The 13,732-nt window shown below is 37.5% G+C and overlaps 1 protein-coding gene across 1 annotated transcript; it reads right to left on the minus strand.

The window, feature by feature from the left end:
- Window positions 1-2,389: 2,389 nt before the first annotated feature.
- Window positions 2,390-5,862, minus strand: LOC132190248 (uncharacterized). Its single transcript, XM_059605181.1, has 2 exons — window positions 5,559-5,862; window positions 2,390-4,638 (listed from the first exon to the last, which is right to left on the minus strand). The coding sequence occupies exon 2, from the start codon at window positions 4,589-4,591 to the stop codon at window positions 2,720-2,722; it is 1,872 nt and encodes a 623-aa protein (XP_059461164.1). The 5' UTR covers window positions 4,592-4,638; window positions 5,559-5,862; the 3' UTR covers window positions 2,390-2,719.
- Window positions 5,863-13,732: the final 7,870 nt, after the last annotated feature.

Below are 13,732 nucleotides of genomic sequence, written 5' to 3' on the forward strand. Positions count from 1 at the left end.
ACATTTGTAGTAAAGTATGTGATTCTCACTCGCATTTTAATAAAATCAGTTTAATAGATTGGAGTTACTCTTAACCCATTTTGAAAGACAAATTTATTATTTTTCAGGAAATAGAACTCCCAACTTAATTAAAACTCATCCAATGTATGAGCTTATGCATAGGGGCGGAATTAGAACTTTTAGTTTGAGGATGACGAAATTATAAAATATATATATTTGGAGGGATATATAAAAATTATTTTTTTGGGAGACCATGTTGCCCCTCAAGCCATAAGGTGGTTTTGCCCTTGCTTGTGCACACAAATCTCCGAGAGGCTACAGTAAAACAAGGTGAACACACCATGCCCCACCAATACATATAATGGGTTAAGAGAAATGATACACAAACTTCCAAGTTTATATTCCCAAATGCGTACTCCCTCACATAACAGTGAAATAACCATTGAATTTAAAATTCAAAGGTAATTCATCCAAAATCAAATGGTGATTTTCACTGCTTTGTCAAGGCAAAGTAGTGATTATTCTGAGGCTTAACCAAAAAAAATTCCTCCTCATTAGGCCCATTCAAGTGGGAAGATGAGTAATGGTGTTAGCCATGCGCCCTAAAAGCAGAGGGTGCATAATGATATACTTGAAGAACCTTATTATTGCTTTTTAGTTTACTCAAAGTCTTCCAATAGAATCATAACAACAAACACCGACCAACCCCACCAGCCAACCTAAATACACACAGCCATCAATTAGTTTATTGCTTTTTGTAATGAATATTTATCTTACTGTTTGATGCTAATTATGTTTAATATTGTTCAAAACAAATTGTTTTAATTTCTAATCGTGTCTGTTAAAGAGCATTGGATTAAGGAAGATTAATACTAGAAGAATGATGCCTTTTCTTTTTTTTTTCTTTCTTTCTTCTGTCACCAACATCTCGTCATGCACACTAGTATGTGCATTTCTTCACAAGCAATAGTGGCTCATTAGGCAAGAGAATTAGAAAGAGGAAAGTTTATGCCTTTCCTTCATGTCCATTGTTAAATATGTGCAAATCAGACTAATTTCCAGAAGATAAGTGGCTTTGTCTGAGTTCTAGATCTACAGATACACCTTTTGACTTTGTATACAGATCAATTTCAAGAAGAAAAAAGTATTGCAACTTTGCAAAGCTATGATCATTTCACCAATTGAAGATGACTTACTTAGCGAGGTTGCCACATTCACACTAGAGACTTGAGAAATGCTGCAATAACCACTTCACCAAAATACAAAAGAGAAAGAACTAGATTTTCTCTCACAATACCACATAAAAACACTATCATTTGACAGAGAAAGGAGAAAGAAAAATAAACAAAGTCTAACAAAATGTGAATGTAATTGAAGAATAACATCATAAAGGGGAAATGATCAGGAGTGAAAATAATTATAGTCTACTGACTATAAGTAACCTATTAGCATTTGAGTCAAATAACCCATCATCTTAAGATAGTACCTTATGTTTGTTGGAATGGTACCTAAAGTTTCTCTAATATTACATTAATTTGATTGAATCTGTACCTGATTTTTCGTTAAATGGTATCTTTTTTTGTGTTGGATATGAGAAGATGAAGTCATGACACCTCTCCAATTTATTGGACATGTCTATGGGGAAGTTGGAGTGGTACCATCTGTTTATTGAAGTAGAATCTAAGGGTTATTTAGAATCTAATGGTTAACTTTAATAGTACTTATAAATTTAATGGACATGTACCTAGAGTTTCATTGGCAGCACCTTCTCTGTCTTGGACATGAGAAGTGGAGAGATACCATTTGTTTATTAGACAGTACAGTACCTAAGCGTTTTTCTAGTAGTACCTTCAATTAATGGGACATGTATCTAAGGCTAGCTCTAGTACTTCCTTCAGTTTATTGTGTAGTCACTTAAATTTGGATACTTGTGTATAAACTTGCAATTCCATCCTAAAAAGGTCCCAAAACACCAATTATTTTTACTGCTGATCATTGAGCCTACATTTTCCCTAAAATGAAAAAGACTATAATAATACTTATTTATACTCATAATCATTATGAACACACCCTATTAATATTGGAAACATTGCCTTCTGAAGCATACAAATAGAAGAAGAATAAAAGAAAAGTCTCATCAAAGAATCCTCTTTTTTCCTAAGAGGAATCCCAAAGAAATATAGGATCAGAACTTTTCAATGTATTACTTCTATGCAAATTTCTTTTCTGATGACGAGGAACTCTTTCAAGGCAGAATCCTTTCATGTACCTACCCTTATCGAGTAAACTTCGGACCCGTGCAAGTGTCCCCTCCACACGGATCGGATAATACTCTGACTTCGCCAGTTAGCTGGCCTCAAAGAATTGTTTGCACGGTTGCACCTAAGAGGATTCGAACACAAATTTCTTAATCTAATACAATGCCAAAAGGTTTTCATAGAATACTTGGCAGTTACAACTTACAAGATAGCAGAGCTAGCATTCTTCTAATAATCACAACCCTCATAGTCCTGAGTAGCAGTTCTCCAAAACAAGATAAATAGTAATTTTCTTTGGTCATCTCAAAAAGGACAAAAAAAAGACGGATACGAAAGAGAAAAGAAGTGCAAAAGAAAAAAGAGTAATCTCACACCCAGGATGCCACTTTGATATATGGGATTCAGCAGCAGCAGCAGTAGCTCAAACAGCACTCACATACCTCATAGGGATATTGCCCTCACTAAACTTCAGGCTTCCTGTCACAGTTCTCTCTTGCTTCAAGTACATCTGTGCAATACCGTTGTGAGAGGATTTCAACTTGTTCAGGAAATGACTTGCTGCCATGCTCACCAATGTGTTTGACCATTTGGTCCCATCGCTCTCGACATACATCTCCAGACCTATCCTCAAGCAGATTATCCCAGTCCACATCTTGTATGCAGCAAGCATCCAAGTTATAAAGAGCATCTATTAGGTGGTAGTCATCAGTGTTGGCCCATACACCTTCACGCACCATAGGTGATGTTAATTGGTTATACCATTTCTGGCAGCAAAGAACACTGCTTCTGGTTCCTAACTTGTTACTAATGGCTTCCCAAGAGAGATCATCTCGCAACATACCTTGCTTCCAGTTTTTTTTTTTCTTTTCTTCTAAGGCCTTCATGCGCAGATCCATGTTAACTAAGTCAAATAAGGTTTGATACTCCTCTTGTTCCCAACGTCCTTTCTTCATATTTGGCAATCTTATTCTACGCCATGTATCCTTTACATGAAACCTATGTTTGCCAAGTTTATCAGCCAACTTTTTCCACTTTGATCCATGTTTTTCATGGTAACTTCGGATAAGTTCATACTCTTCAGGGGTCCATTTACGATTCTCACCCCTTTCGAACAAAACATGGGCTCGATGATATACGCTCTCGGAAGGCCTCCAAGGTAAGGCTGTTCCTATTTCCTTCCAACAATTTTTTATTTCGGAGTGAGATTTACAGTGGAGAACCATATTTAGGCCTTCATCACCTAAGCCATGTACTGCTATGTAGTCGAAAACAGCCTTTTTAACCATCTCATCTTCTTCTTGTGAAAACCTCTTACCTCGTACTAATCCATCATTGTCATCATTCTTTGCAACACTTGGACCATCAGATAAAGTAAAAACCTCCTCCAAATGATCAGAGAATCTGACTTTCTTAGATGTGCCCCCAGGTGTAGAATTTTCATAAATATTCTCAACACCTTTTTTGGTTCTTGCAACCCGTTTATCATCATTTTGTTCTGAAACCTGTTTATCTGACTTGGCCTTCCTCTTCTTCTTCTCCTCCTTCTTCTTCTTGTTCTTCTTCTGCTTCACATCCTTGTCTCCATCTACTGCACTAATGGCATGCACAATTCTCTCCCCCATCTTGTTCCTAGATGAACGTGCATTAACTCCATTATCTTCAACTCCCTTGCTTTCATTACTTGGTTTTTCAGTGATGGTCTCCAGTAGTCCAATTCCCAGATCATCATTGTGGCTTTTATTCTCTTTCCTTCTCTTTTTGAAAGGATTGGCCTTTTCCAAGTTTTTCCCATCTGAGAGCTCCCTTTCTTTTCCAACATCTCCTCCAGTCACACAGTTGTTCACTAGAACATCACAACTCTCCATGTCCCTCTTCCTTTTCTTCTTCTCCTTCTTTTTCTCTTCTTTCCCATCTTTCCTCTCATCCTTCTCTCTTTTCTCAGAGTAAGCCTGCCCCTTAACTAGCTCTTCCATATTGTTATTATTCTCAAGGAGTTCATTCATATAGGAAGCCACCCTCTTTTCCACTCGATGCTTCTTTTTCTTCTCTCTTCTTATTCCCAACTCCGAATCCTTGTTGTCATTCATTCTTACGTTCATGTTCTCTTCTCCTATCATGTTGGTTTCCTTCGAAACCTCTCTAAGTTCACCAACTTCCTCACCATCATTAATTCTCTTATCCTTCTCCCTAGCCTTCTCAAATTCCTTCTCGTTGTCATTAATTTCCAATTTTGCCTTCTTCTTCTTTCGTTCCTTCTCCTTCTCCTTATTCCTTACATGTGTATAAACCTTCTCATTAACATCTTCATTTTGAACAGTTCCCAATTTCTTCATATTTGCAACGCTTCAAAACCCCAAGACCAAATCTTTGAAAACCTTTCCTGAAAACATAAACCTTCAAAGTGTTAGAAGAAGAAAACCCAATCCTCCATTCAGTTTCTGAGGGAAGAAAAAAATATGGTACAATAAAAAAATTAGTATGCAGTTCACAAATTGGTTACAAACTTACAAGCTTTGATGAAGGCAAAATATATGTATTTTTTTCACATATATTTTCAGAAAGAACTTCGAATAATAAATAAACAGTTTGAAACTTTTGTTTTAATGGAAAATTGCAGGATATAAAATTGATTCTCTACATAGAACCTACAAAAATGGGTAGATTCAGACAATCCCAAGCCTTGGCAAACTTAGAATCCATCAAAGAATAATAAATAAAGTCTCAACTAAGCCACCTCCAACATGGATTACCTTCAATTCCTTAAATGTTCTTCCTTCAATAATCAAACAAATCAAAACATAAACATAATGATCAATATAAAAGAATAAAAGACCACGAATAAGTAATATCAAGTAAGAAAGCAATAAGAATATAAGATGCAAAAAACTTAATCAAACAACAATCAATCTTCTGAAAAAAAAAAAAGCCAATGAATGCACCCCATGCACCCAGCCTATGCATCATACCTAAAGGTCCTAAACAACCAAAACCTGACACAAACAGAGAAGAAAAACAAGGGCCCAACAGCAATACAAATTTCAAGAATAATTACAGCAATTAGCAAATGCTTATCCAAAAGAAGAAAATTTATTTGCAGGAAAAATCAAGGTAGCGTAAATCAGATCCAGGTTGCCTAAAAAACTAAAAATCTATCATTTTCATTCCTAAGTATTCCTAAATCCTAATAATATAAACAAACTCGAAAATAAATGCAAAATCAAAGAATCAAAATTTAAACCCTCAATTAGTTCAAAAAAAAAAAAAAATCAAAGAAAATGAAGTAACTCGAAAAATTTATACCTGAAAAATACGGGAGACGACGGGAGACGAGAGAGAGATACGACAGCTTGCCGCTTGCAACGAGAAAGCGAGGGAGACAACGGTGAAGTTTAGCCACAGGACACGACGGGAGACGAGTGAGAGACACGACGGCTTGCCGCTTGCAACGAGAAAGCGAGAGAGAGAGAGTCGACAGACGGCCGCGGTAGGCGAGAGAGAGAGAGAGAGAGGCAGCCGGAGAGGGACGGCCGCGCGGCGTGAGAGAGAGAGAGGCAGGAGGCAGGGCACGAGGAGACTGGAGACCGGAAGGAAACGAAAGGAGCCGGTTCACGGCTTAGATTTTTTTTAAATGATCCATCGTTAAAAAATTTGCCACGTCATTTAGGGAACTAGACCTGAAAGTTTAGTTTATATTCAAGTTTAAAACCGCGTCGTTTTGAGTTTCAACTATATATATATATATATATATATATATTAAATGTCAAATCAATGCCATTTTACTATGTGAGAATGGTTCGGTTCGGTTAACCGAAAAAAAAATAAAAAATTATATTGATTAATTGAACTGAACCAATATCGGTATAAAAAATTCATATCGATTGTTGAACCACAAAAGTCGATTGACAGATATACGGTTAATTTGTCCACCCCTAAACCAATGCATATTACTTATCGCAAAAGCATCATAGACATATTCATACATGATTTAACCCCAAAACAACAAGTGATAATTCAAACAACTAGAATTACACTTATCACCAAGAAATCTGAATAAAGAGACACTAAAATCATCGCCTTTGTTTTTTTTTTTTTTACAATCAAGGTAGCGATGGTTCCTTCCAAATGGGTAGTTTTCAAAAAAATTTGCACAACTTCAAGTGAAATCCGGCCACCCAAAATGCCTTCTAAATTTCCACGTGTGTAAGTTTTAGAATATAATCGACATTACAGTAAAAGGTGGTATCATAGGTCCAACACATGCAGAAAATTTCCATTCAAACATTATTATTATTATTATTATTATTTTTTTTTTTTTCATGCAGCTAATGACAATTCCAAATCTTTTTTTTTTTGACATGTTCACACAAGAAGGGGAGGGAGATTCGAACTAGTGACCTCCGCTTTATTAAGCGTGGTCCTATCCGATTGAGCTCCCTCTTGGGGACTAATTCCAAATCTTATTGTTAGAATATATTATTTCCTTTGTTAGAATATTTTATATTTCTCTATTTAATTTGTAATGTAGGATTTATTATTTTAGGGTTTATTTTAGGTTTTTTGCTCACTATTCATTGCCTCTCTATATATAGAGATCTATGTATTAGTTTAAGACAATTCAACGATTCAACAAATATAAGAGCCTATGAATTTAGAAGATGTAGCACACACGTGTTTCTTTGCTTTCGCACTCTCTTTACTTTCACTTTCTTATTTTAGTATTTTTATATTTTATAGATATTTCAACATGACATCAAAGCCACGTTTTTGTTTCTGTGACTTTCAATAAAAATCTTATGACGTTTCTCTGGTGTGTTCTCCGCATTCTTTTATGACGATCTCCCAATTTTGTTGTGATCCACGACTTTATTCATTGGTGAATCTTGGCACAATGTGGTTTGGCCATTCACAGGATTTTTAACGGCTAGTTTTCGTTCTCCGGCCTCATTGTTAGTTGCGGCTTGGCCCTTCAACAGATTCTTTTAGAGGCTTGTCTCTGTTCTCCGGTATTTCTCTAGTCGTCACTTTCAGCCTTTCTCATCTTTCTTGTCAGCGAATCTTGGCACAATGTGGTTCGGTCCTTCACAGGATTTTTAACAGCTAGTTTCTGTTCTCTAGCCTCATTATCAGTTTCGACTTGGCCCTTCACTGGATTCTTTTAGAGGCTTGTCTCCATTCTTCGGTTTTTCTCCGGCCATCACTTTCAGCCTTTCTCACCGGCATTGCCTTGATCCAGCCATCAACTTTGGATGCCTTTAATTTCTTCTCTTTTCCAAACTCAAGCTTACACCTTGAGTTTGAGGGGAATGTTAGAATATATTATTTCCTTTGTTAGAATATTTTATATTTCCTTATTTAATTTGTAATGTAGGGTTTATTTATTTCCTTATGTATTTTAGGGTTTATTTTGGGTTTCTTGCTCATTACTCATTGCCTCTCTATAAATAGAGATTTATGTATTAGTTTAAGACAATTCAACAAATATAAGAGACGATAAATATACAAGATGTAGCCCACACGTGTCTCTCCGCTTACACTCTCTCTTTCCTTTCTCTTTCATATTCTAGTATTTTATATTTTATATATATATTTCAACATTTATAGCTTTCTTTAATCTTGCTCAATGTTTTCTCTAGCTACAAAATAAACCCCTGGCAACAATTATGCTTTTCAGCCACTGCAATGCCAAATCCCCATTCATATCACCAAAAACGTACACCATAATTCAAAAACTCTATGCACGACACTATGAAAATCATTGTAATCCATTAACCACAACATTACCACAGTTCAACTATCCAAAAATTTGGAGACAGTGCAGACAAACTACAACAGAAATTGCACAATAAATATCCAAACAACCATTCATATCAAATATATTCTCCAATCAACCATTAGTATCAACATATGAATTGAACAAAAAAAAAAAAAAAAAAGACATGCAATGGGCTTACAGGCTCCAACTCCAGCAATACAAATCATAACTTAATCATTCCTTCGAAGAAATTTAAAGGTCATAGGCTTATGAGAGTTTTTCTTATTTGGCCCCCCTCATTCAAACACCCAAAACCTCAACACAAATTGAGAGAAATCGTGACATTAAAAAAAAAAAAAAAGCGGTTTTTTCAAGATTTTGCCACGGTTTTTTCGAGTGGTGAAGATGATGAGGCTTCTGCATTCACTGAAGAAGGTCCTCGAATTATGTCTACCGGGCTGGGCCTAAGGCCCAAACACTTCTGTAGTTTAAAGTTGAGGGCTAGGACAGAGGTATCTCTTAAGAAGGTTAGGCCCATTCAGTTTGGTCTAGATCCAGAGCCCTTTTCTAGGTGTCGGGCGGGCCTTGTTCATCTATCGGACGATGAGGTGGTTCCAAGTCATGCTGCAAGTCTTGGGGATGCTGCTACAACGAGGGTGTCGGAGGTGGTCCAGGGTGATTGTCTCCGATGTTTCGAGTTTGTCCCTGAGTCACTAGTGTTAGCTTCAATGGTTTCAGGGCCCTCTGACGAACTTAGTGAAGGTCTTGCCTCCGCAGTGGAGTGTCCGATTAGTCTCTAGGCCTTTGTGAGTTTAGAAATAGAGAAGGTGGAGGTTGCGATGGTTTCTGTATCGCCTGGAGGAGGATCTTGGTAAGGCTATTTGTAATCCTTCCTTGGCGAAGGGCTTGCTTCGATTGGGTTTTTTTGGGCCGAGAACTGTTCCTTCACCATCCTCATCAATATTGGATGATAAGGAAGTTTCTTATGCTTTTCCTTAGAAGTTGGGTCCTCTGACAACAGGGTTACAGGCCACTCATACTGTCTCGAAGACAGTTTTTCCAGAGTGCTTTGGTGGTTCCTCCTCAGGGGCAGCTGAGCTGGGTATGAGCCTTAGACTCTCTCGCCCTATGATGTCGAAGGATGGAACACCTATTTATCCTTATGTTTCCAAGTCAAAGTAGGGGTATTCTCGGAGAGTGGAGAACAATATAGGTGCGCAGCTGAATAAGAAGATGTATAAGAAGCTGTTGGTTGAGGCAGTGGCAGCCTTTCTGTCAGCCGGGGTGGAGGGATATTCCAAGGTGGTGCTCAATGTGATGGAAGTCGCTCCCACTTTGGGATTGTCTTTTGGGAGTGAAGAGAAAAGACTTAAGGATCTTTTTTCTATCATTGAAGAGGATCGTTATTGTGAAGATGGGATTGCTATATCTAATAGTAAGGGGAAAATGGAGCTTAAAAATTTGGAATGCTCCATTAACTTTGAGGCTAGAGGTAATGGGTATAGTAGAGGCAAAGCCGCTAAGGTAGGGTAACTTGCGGGTTTATGTTTGCCTTGTGAGGATATGATTTTTTTCGGGTTTCAAGGCTCTTTAATTAGGGTATTTTTTGTGGGCTTGTAGGTTTTCCTGTGTACTTAGGGGCGCCTTCCGCTTTTTGATATATACAACATTACTTATCAAAAAAAAAAAAATTGCCACATACTTTCGCAATCCATCCAAAATTTTGTCTTAAACTTGGAATAGGCATTCAAAGAAACACCAATGCATTCTCACAAATCCCAAAACACATGCACAGTCCCCCTTCCAAATTCTACAAATCACCAAACATTTGATAGGATTCTCAAATGATCCCTTTCCTAATTTATGATTGCTAAGTACGCTTGCTTATTACATTTCTTTTGATTTTGTTTCCATGTTGGGCTTGTTTGTCCCATATAAATGATATAGATGCCGTATGGCAAATCCATCAAAGAGAATAATTTTAGTCAATTGCTATAAGCAATTTATGGAGGCCTAACCCCCTTAAAGCGGTCATTGGAGGTTCAATCCCCTCAAAGCGATTGATTATTAGGTAGGGTTCTAATTTGGAATAGTATCGAAAATAAGGAAATGTGATTAAATGACAGTAATCTGGGATTGAATTGCAATGGAAACACAAACAAAGGTAAAGCTAATTCGAGACAGCTACTCTCCTAACAACATAATACAAACATCATCTTTTCTGTTCTTCTTTTCCCTACTTCTGAGCCCATATTAAATAGGATTAGAGTCCTAAATAATTGCCCATTAACTTGTTAACTTACCATAAAGGCACAACCCTCAACTACCCGTTAACTTCCCATAAGGCACAACCCACTAACATGATAACTGCCCATGAACAATTAACATACTCACTAACAATCAACCCACCAGACCCATAACATATTCCTTTAATTTAAGTGTTTTTATGATTTTTAATCAATAAAAGCCCTTGGGTTCTCTCATGTAGTATTAGTGCAATTTGGCACTTTCGAGGAGGGGAGTTATTATGCATCATTCGGGAGTGGTTTACCTGTGCAAAAAAGGGTTGATTTCCGTTATGCGTAGGTGCTTGTGATTACTATCAAGGTGGGTAACGCTATGAATGGGCTGCAACCTCGGATCAGTGTCACTAGGCTGAGTGCGGGAACGACAATCAGTGGCTAACGGCATTCTCTCCGGTAGTGGCGAATGCTGGAAGCGGCAGTACAGCCATTGGCGTTGCAAGTTTGTTTCTGTTTTGCAATTAGTGTCATGCATTGGGTTATTTGGTGGAGGAAGAGTGTTGTTTGGTTTTATATCTTGGTGGTTATTGCTATTCCAGTATACCGAGACAGCTACTCTCCTAACAACATAATACAAACATCATCTTTTTCGTTCTTCTTTTCCTTACTTCTGAGCCCATATTAAATAGGATTAGAGTCCTAAATAACTGCCCATTAACTTGTTAACTTCCCACAAGGCACATCCCACTAACATGATAATTGCCCATAAACAATTAACATGCCCACTAACAATTAACCCACCAGACCCATAACGTATTCCTTTAATTTCAGTGTTTTTATGATTTTTAATTCATAAAAGCACTTGGGTTCTCTCATCTAGTATTAGTGCAATTTTTTTTTTTTTTTTTCTTTGGGGTGGGGGGGTTTCTACTGTGCATCTTTCTGGAGTAGTTTACCTGTGCAAAAAAGGGTTGATTTTCGCTATGTGTAGGTGCTTGTGATTACTATCAAGGTGGGTAACGCTCTGAACGGGGCTGCAACCTTAGATCAGTGTCGCTGGGCTGCGTGTGGGAATGGCAATCAGTGGCTGATGGCGTTCTCTACAGTAGTGGCGAACGCTGGTAGCTGTGGTACAGCCATTGGCGCTACAAGTTTGTCTCTGTTTTGCGATTTGTGTTGTGCATTGGGTTATTTGGTGGAGGGAAGAGTGTTGTTTGGTTTTACATCTTGGTGGTAATTGCTATTCCAGTATACGTATATAATGATTCCAGCATAAGTATAATCTTAATTATTATGGTTAAATATTTTGACCCCACGTAGTTTAGCAACTTTATTTTTACCAACTTAAGTTTTAATTCGTATTACAAATGGTACAACACTTATTGATTAAAATGGAGTTAGCAAGTACAAACGTCACCCTTCATATTTCTCTCAGAAAAAAGAAAAACTCTATGTTCTCTCTCATCCAAAAGAAAGCTCAGACTTGGGGGGAGGGAGTCATGGCTCCCTCCTCCTAACCTTTTCCCCCTACTTCTTGCTACCTCCTCTTCGAAGGTTTTATCCCCCACTTTGGAGGCTTTCTCTACCTTCCTAGAGGTTTTATCCGACTCTTTGGAGGTCCGATCTTTGTCCAAAATCGCCATTAGCTCTTTCTTCACTGCTAGACACCCAGTTTCAGCTTCTTATAGTCGTCCTCCGCCTCTACAAACTTTGTGAATTTTTAGGATTTGATTTTCTCAAAAATTAGATATGTAAATTTCAGGAAGTCAAACCCAAAAATGTGCCACTCCACTGGGATTCTAGGCCACCCAGCTTTTAGCTACCACCAACTGTGCCACCATCCGACCACCACGCGCCAGCTCGTGGCCTAACAAGAACAGAAACTTAACAAAATGAAAATTTGTAAACTCAAGAATTGAGAGAGAATCTTCTGTTCATATTGAATAAATAAGTTTCTTACATTTATAGTGTATATATAACATATAATAATTGCTAACTACATAACAATAAATTAAGTTGTTATATACAAACCAACTTAACAAAAAGGAAATTAATTCCTAACTATTGTAACTGTTCTTCAACAATTAGTAGCAGCTCATGATACTGCGAGTGCGATTGATAGTAGCTACTAAAGCGACCGATCGCAATTACAAATAGTTTAATTATTATTGCTCTGTTAGTGCGGTCGTGCGCACTTACTAGAAGCGCTCAATCGCAGTTAGAAAAACTCAAAATGCTTTGAGTTCCTGATACTCCCCCTCGAGATGGATGGTGGAGATCATGTACATACATTTTGGACAAAAGATCATGAAACAATGCAGAACCAAGAGGTTTGGTGAAGATATTGGCCAATTGATGATGAGATGGAACATGCAATGTCTTGAGTAGCCCCAACTAAATTTTCTCACAAACCAAATGACAATCAATCTCTATGTGTTTGGTTCGTTCATGAAAAATAGGGTTTGCAGCAATGTGAAGGGCTGCCTGGTTATCATAGAAAATCAAAGCTGGTTTCTAACATAAGACTTGCAAATCATCCAAAAGAGAGAACAACCATGTTAACTCACATGGAACAGCTGCCATAGACCTGGAGATGGTTTGTTGTTTCTTTAATCTCCAAGAAATCAGAGAGTCACCCATGAACACACAAAAGCCTGTGATAGATCTTCTACTGTCAGGGCAACTAGCCCAATCAGAATCAGAAAATGCCTTGATCTTAAAATTTGAAATAGTAGGAAAAAATAATCTCTGCCCTGGGCAAATTTTATATATCTGAGAACTCTATGTGCTGCATCCAAATGTGGCTGACAAGGCTTATCCATGAATTGACTCGAGGTTTGAACCGAGTAAGATAAGTCTGGTCTTGTTACTGTCAAGTAAAGTAACCTTCCAATAAGACTTCTATAGCTTGTAGGATCAATTAACAAAGGACCACTATTTTTAGACAATTTCACATTTTGCTCCATTGGAAATTTAGCTGGCTTGGAAGCCAACAGTCTAGAATCTTGTAACACTTCTAAAGCATATTTCCTTTGAGAAACAACAATCCCTTTATCAGATCTAGCAACCTCTAGACCTAAGAAAAAGTTCAGTGTGCCCAAATCTTTGAAACGAAAATTTTCATTAAGAAGGGAAGTAGAACCTTTACTGCTTCAACATCATTACTTGCAATTGCAATATCATCAACATACACCAATAATGCAATGTTAGAAGACCCTTGAACCCTTGTAAAAAGGAAATAATCTGACTTTGCTTGAGTGAAACCAAGACCAAGAATTGTGGTAGAAAGTTTAGCAAACCATTGTCTTGAGACTTGTTTAAGGCCATATAAAGACTTGGTTAATCTACACACTTTAGACTCCTTCTTAGTACTAAAACCAGGTGGCATGGTCATATATACTTCTTCATCAAGATCCCCATGAAGAATGCATTGTTCACATCCAACTAATGCAGAATCCAGCCTTTTGCAGCTACAACGG

This window comes from Corylus avellana, chromosome ca8 (assembly GCF_901000735.1).
Source record: "Corylus avellana chromosome ca8, CavTom2PMs-1.0".
NCBI classification, from domain to species: domain Eukaryota; kingdom Viridiplantae; phylum Streptophyta; class Magnoliopsida; order Fagales; family Betulaceae; genus Corylus; species Corylus avellana.

Excerpts from the sequence above, each read along its gene's own strand:
- LOC132190248 (XM_059605181.1), bottom strand. The coding sequence starts at position 4,591 with ATGAAGAAATTGGGAACTGTTCAAAATGAAGATGTTAATGAGAAGGTT.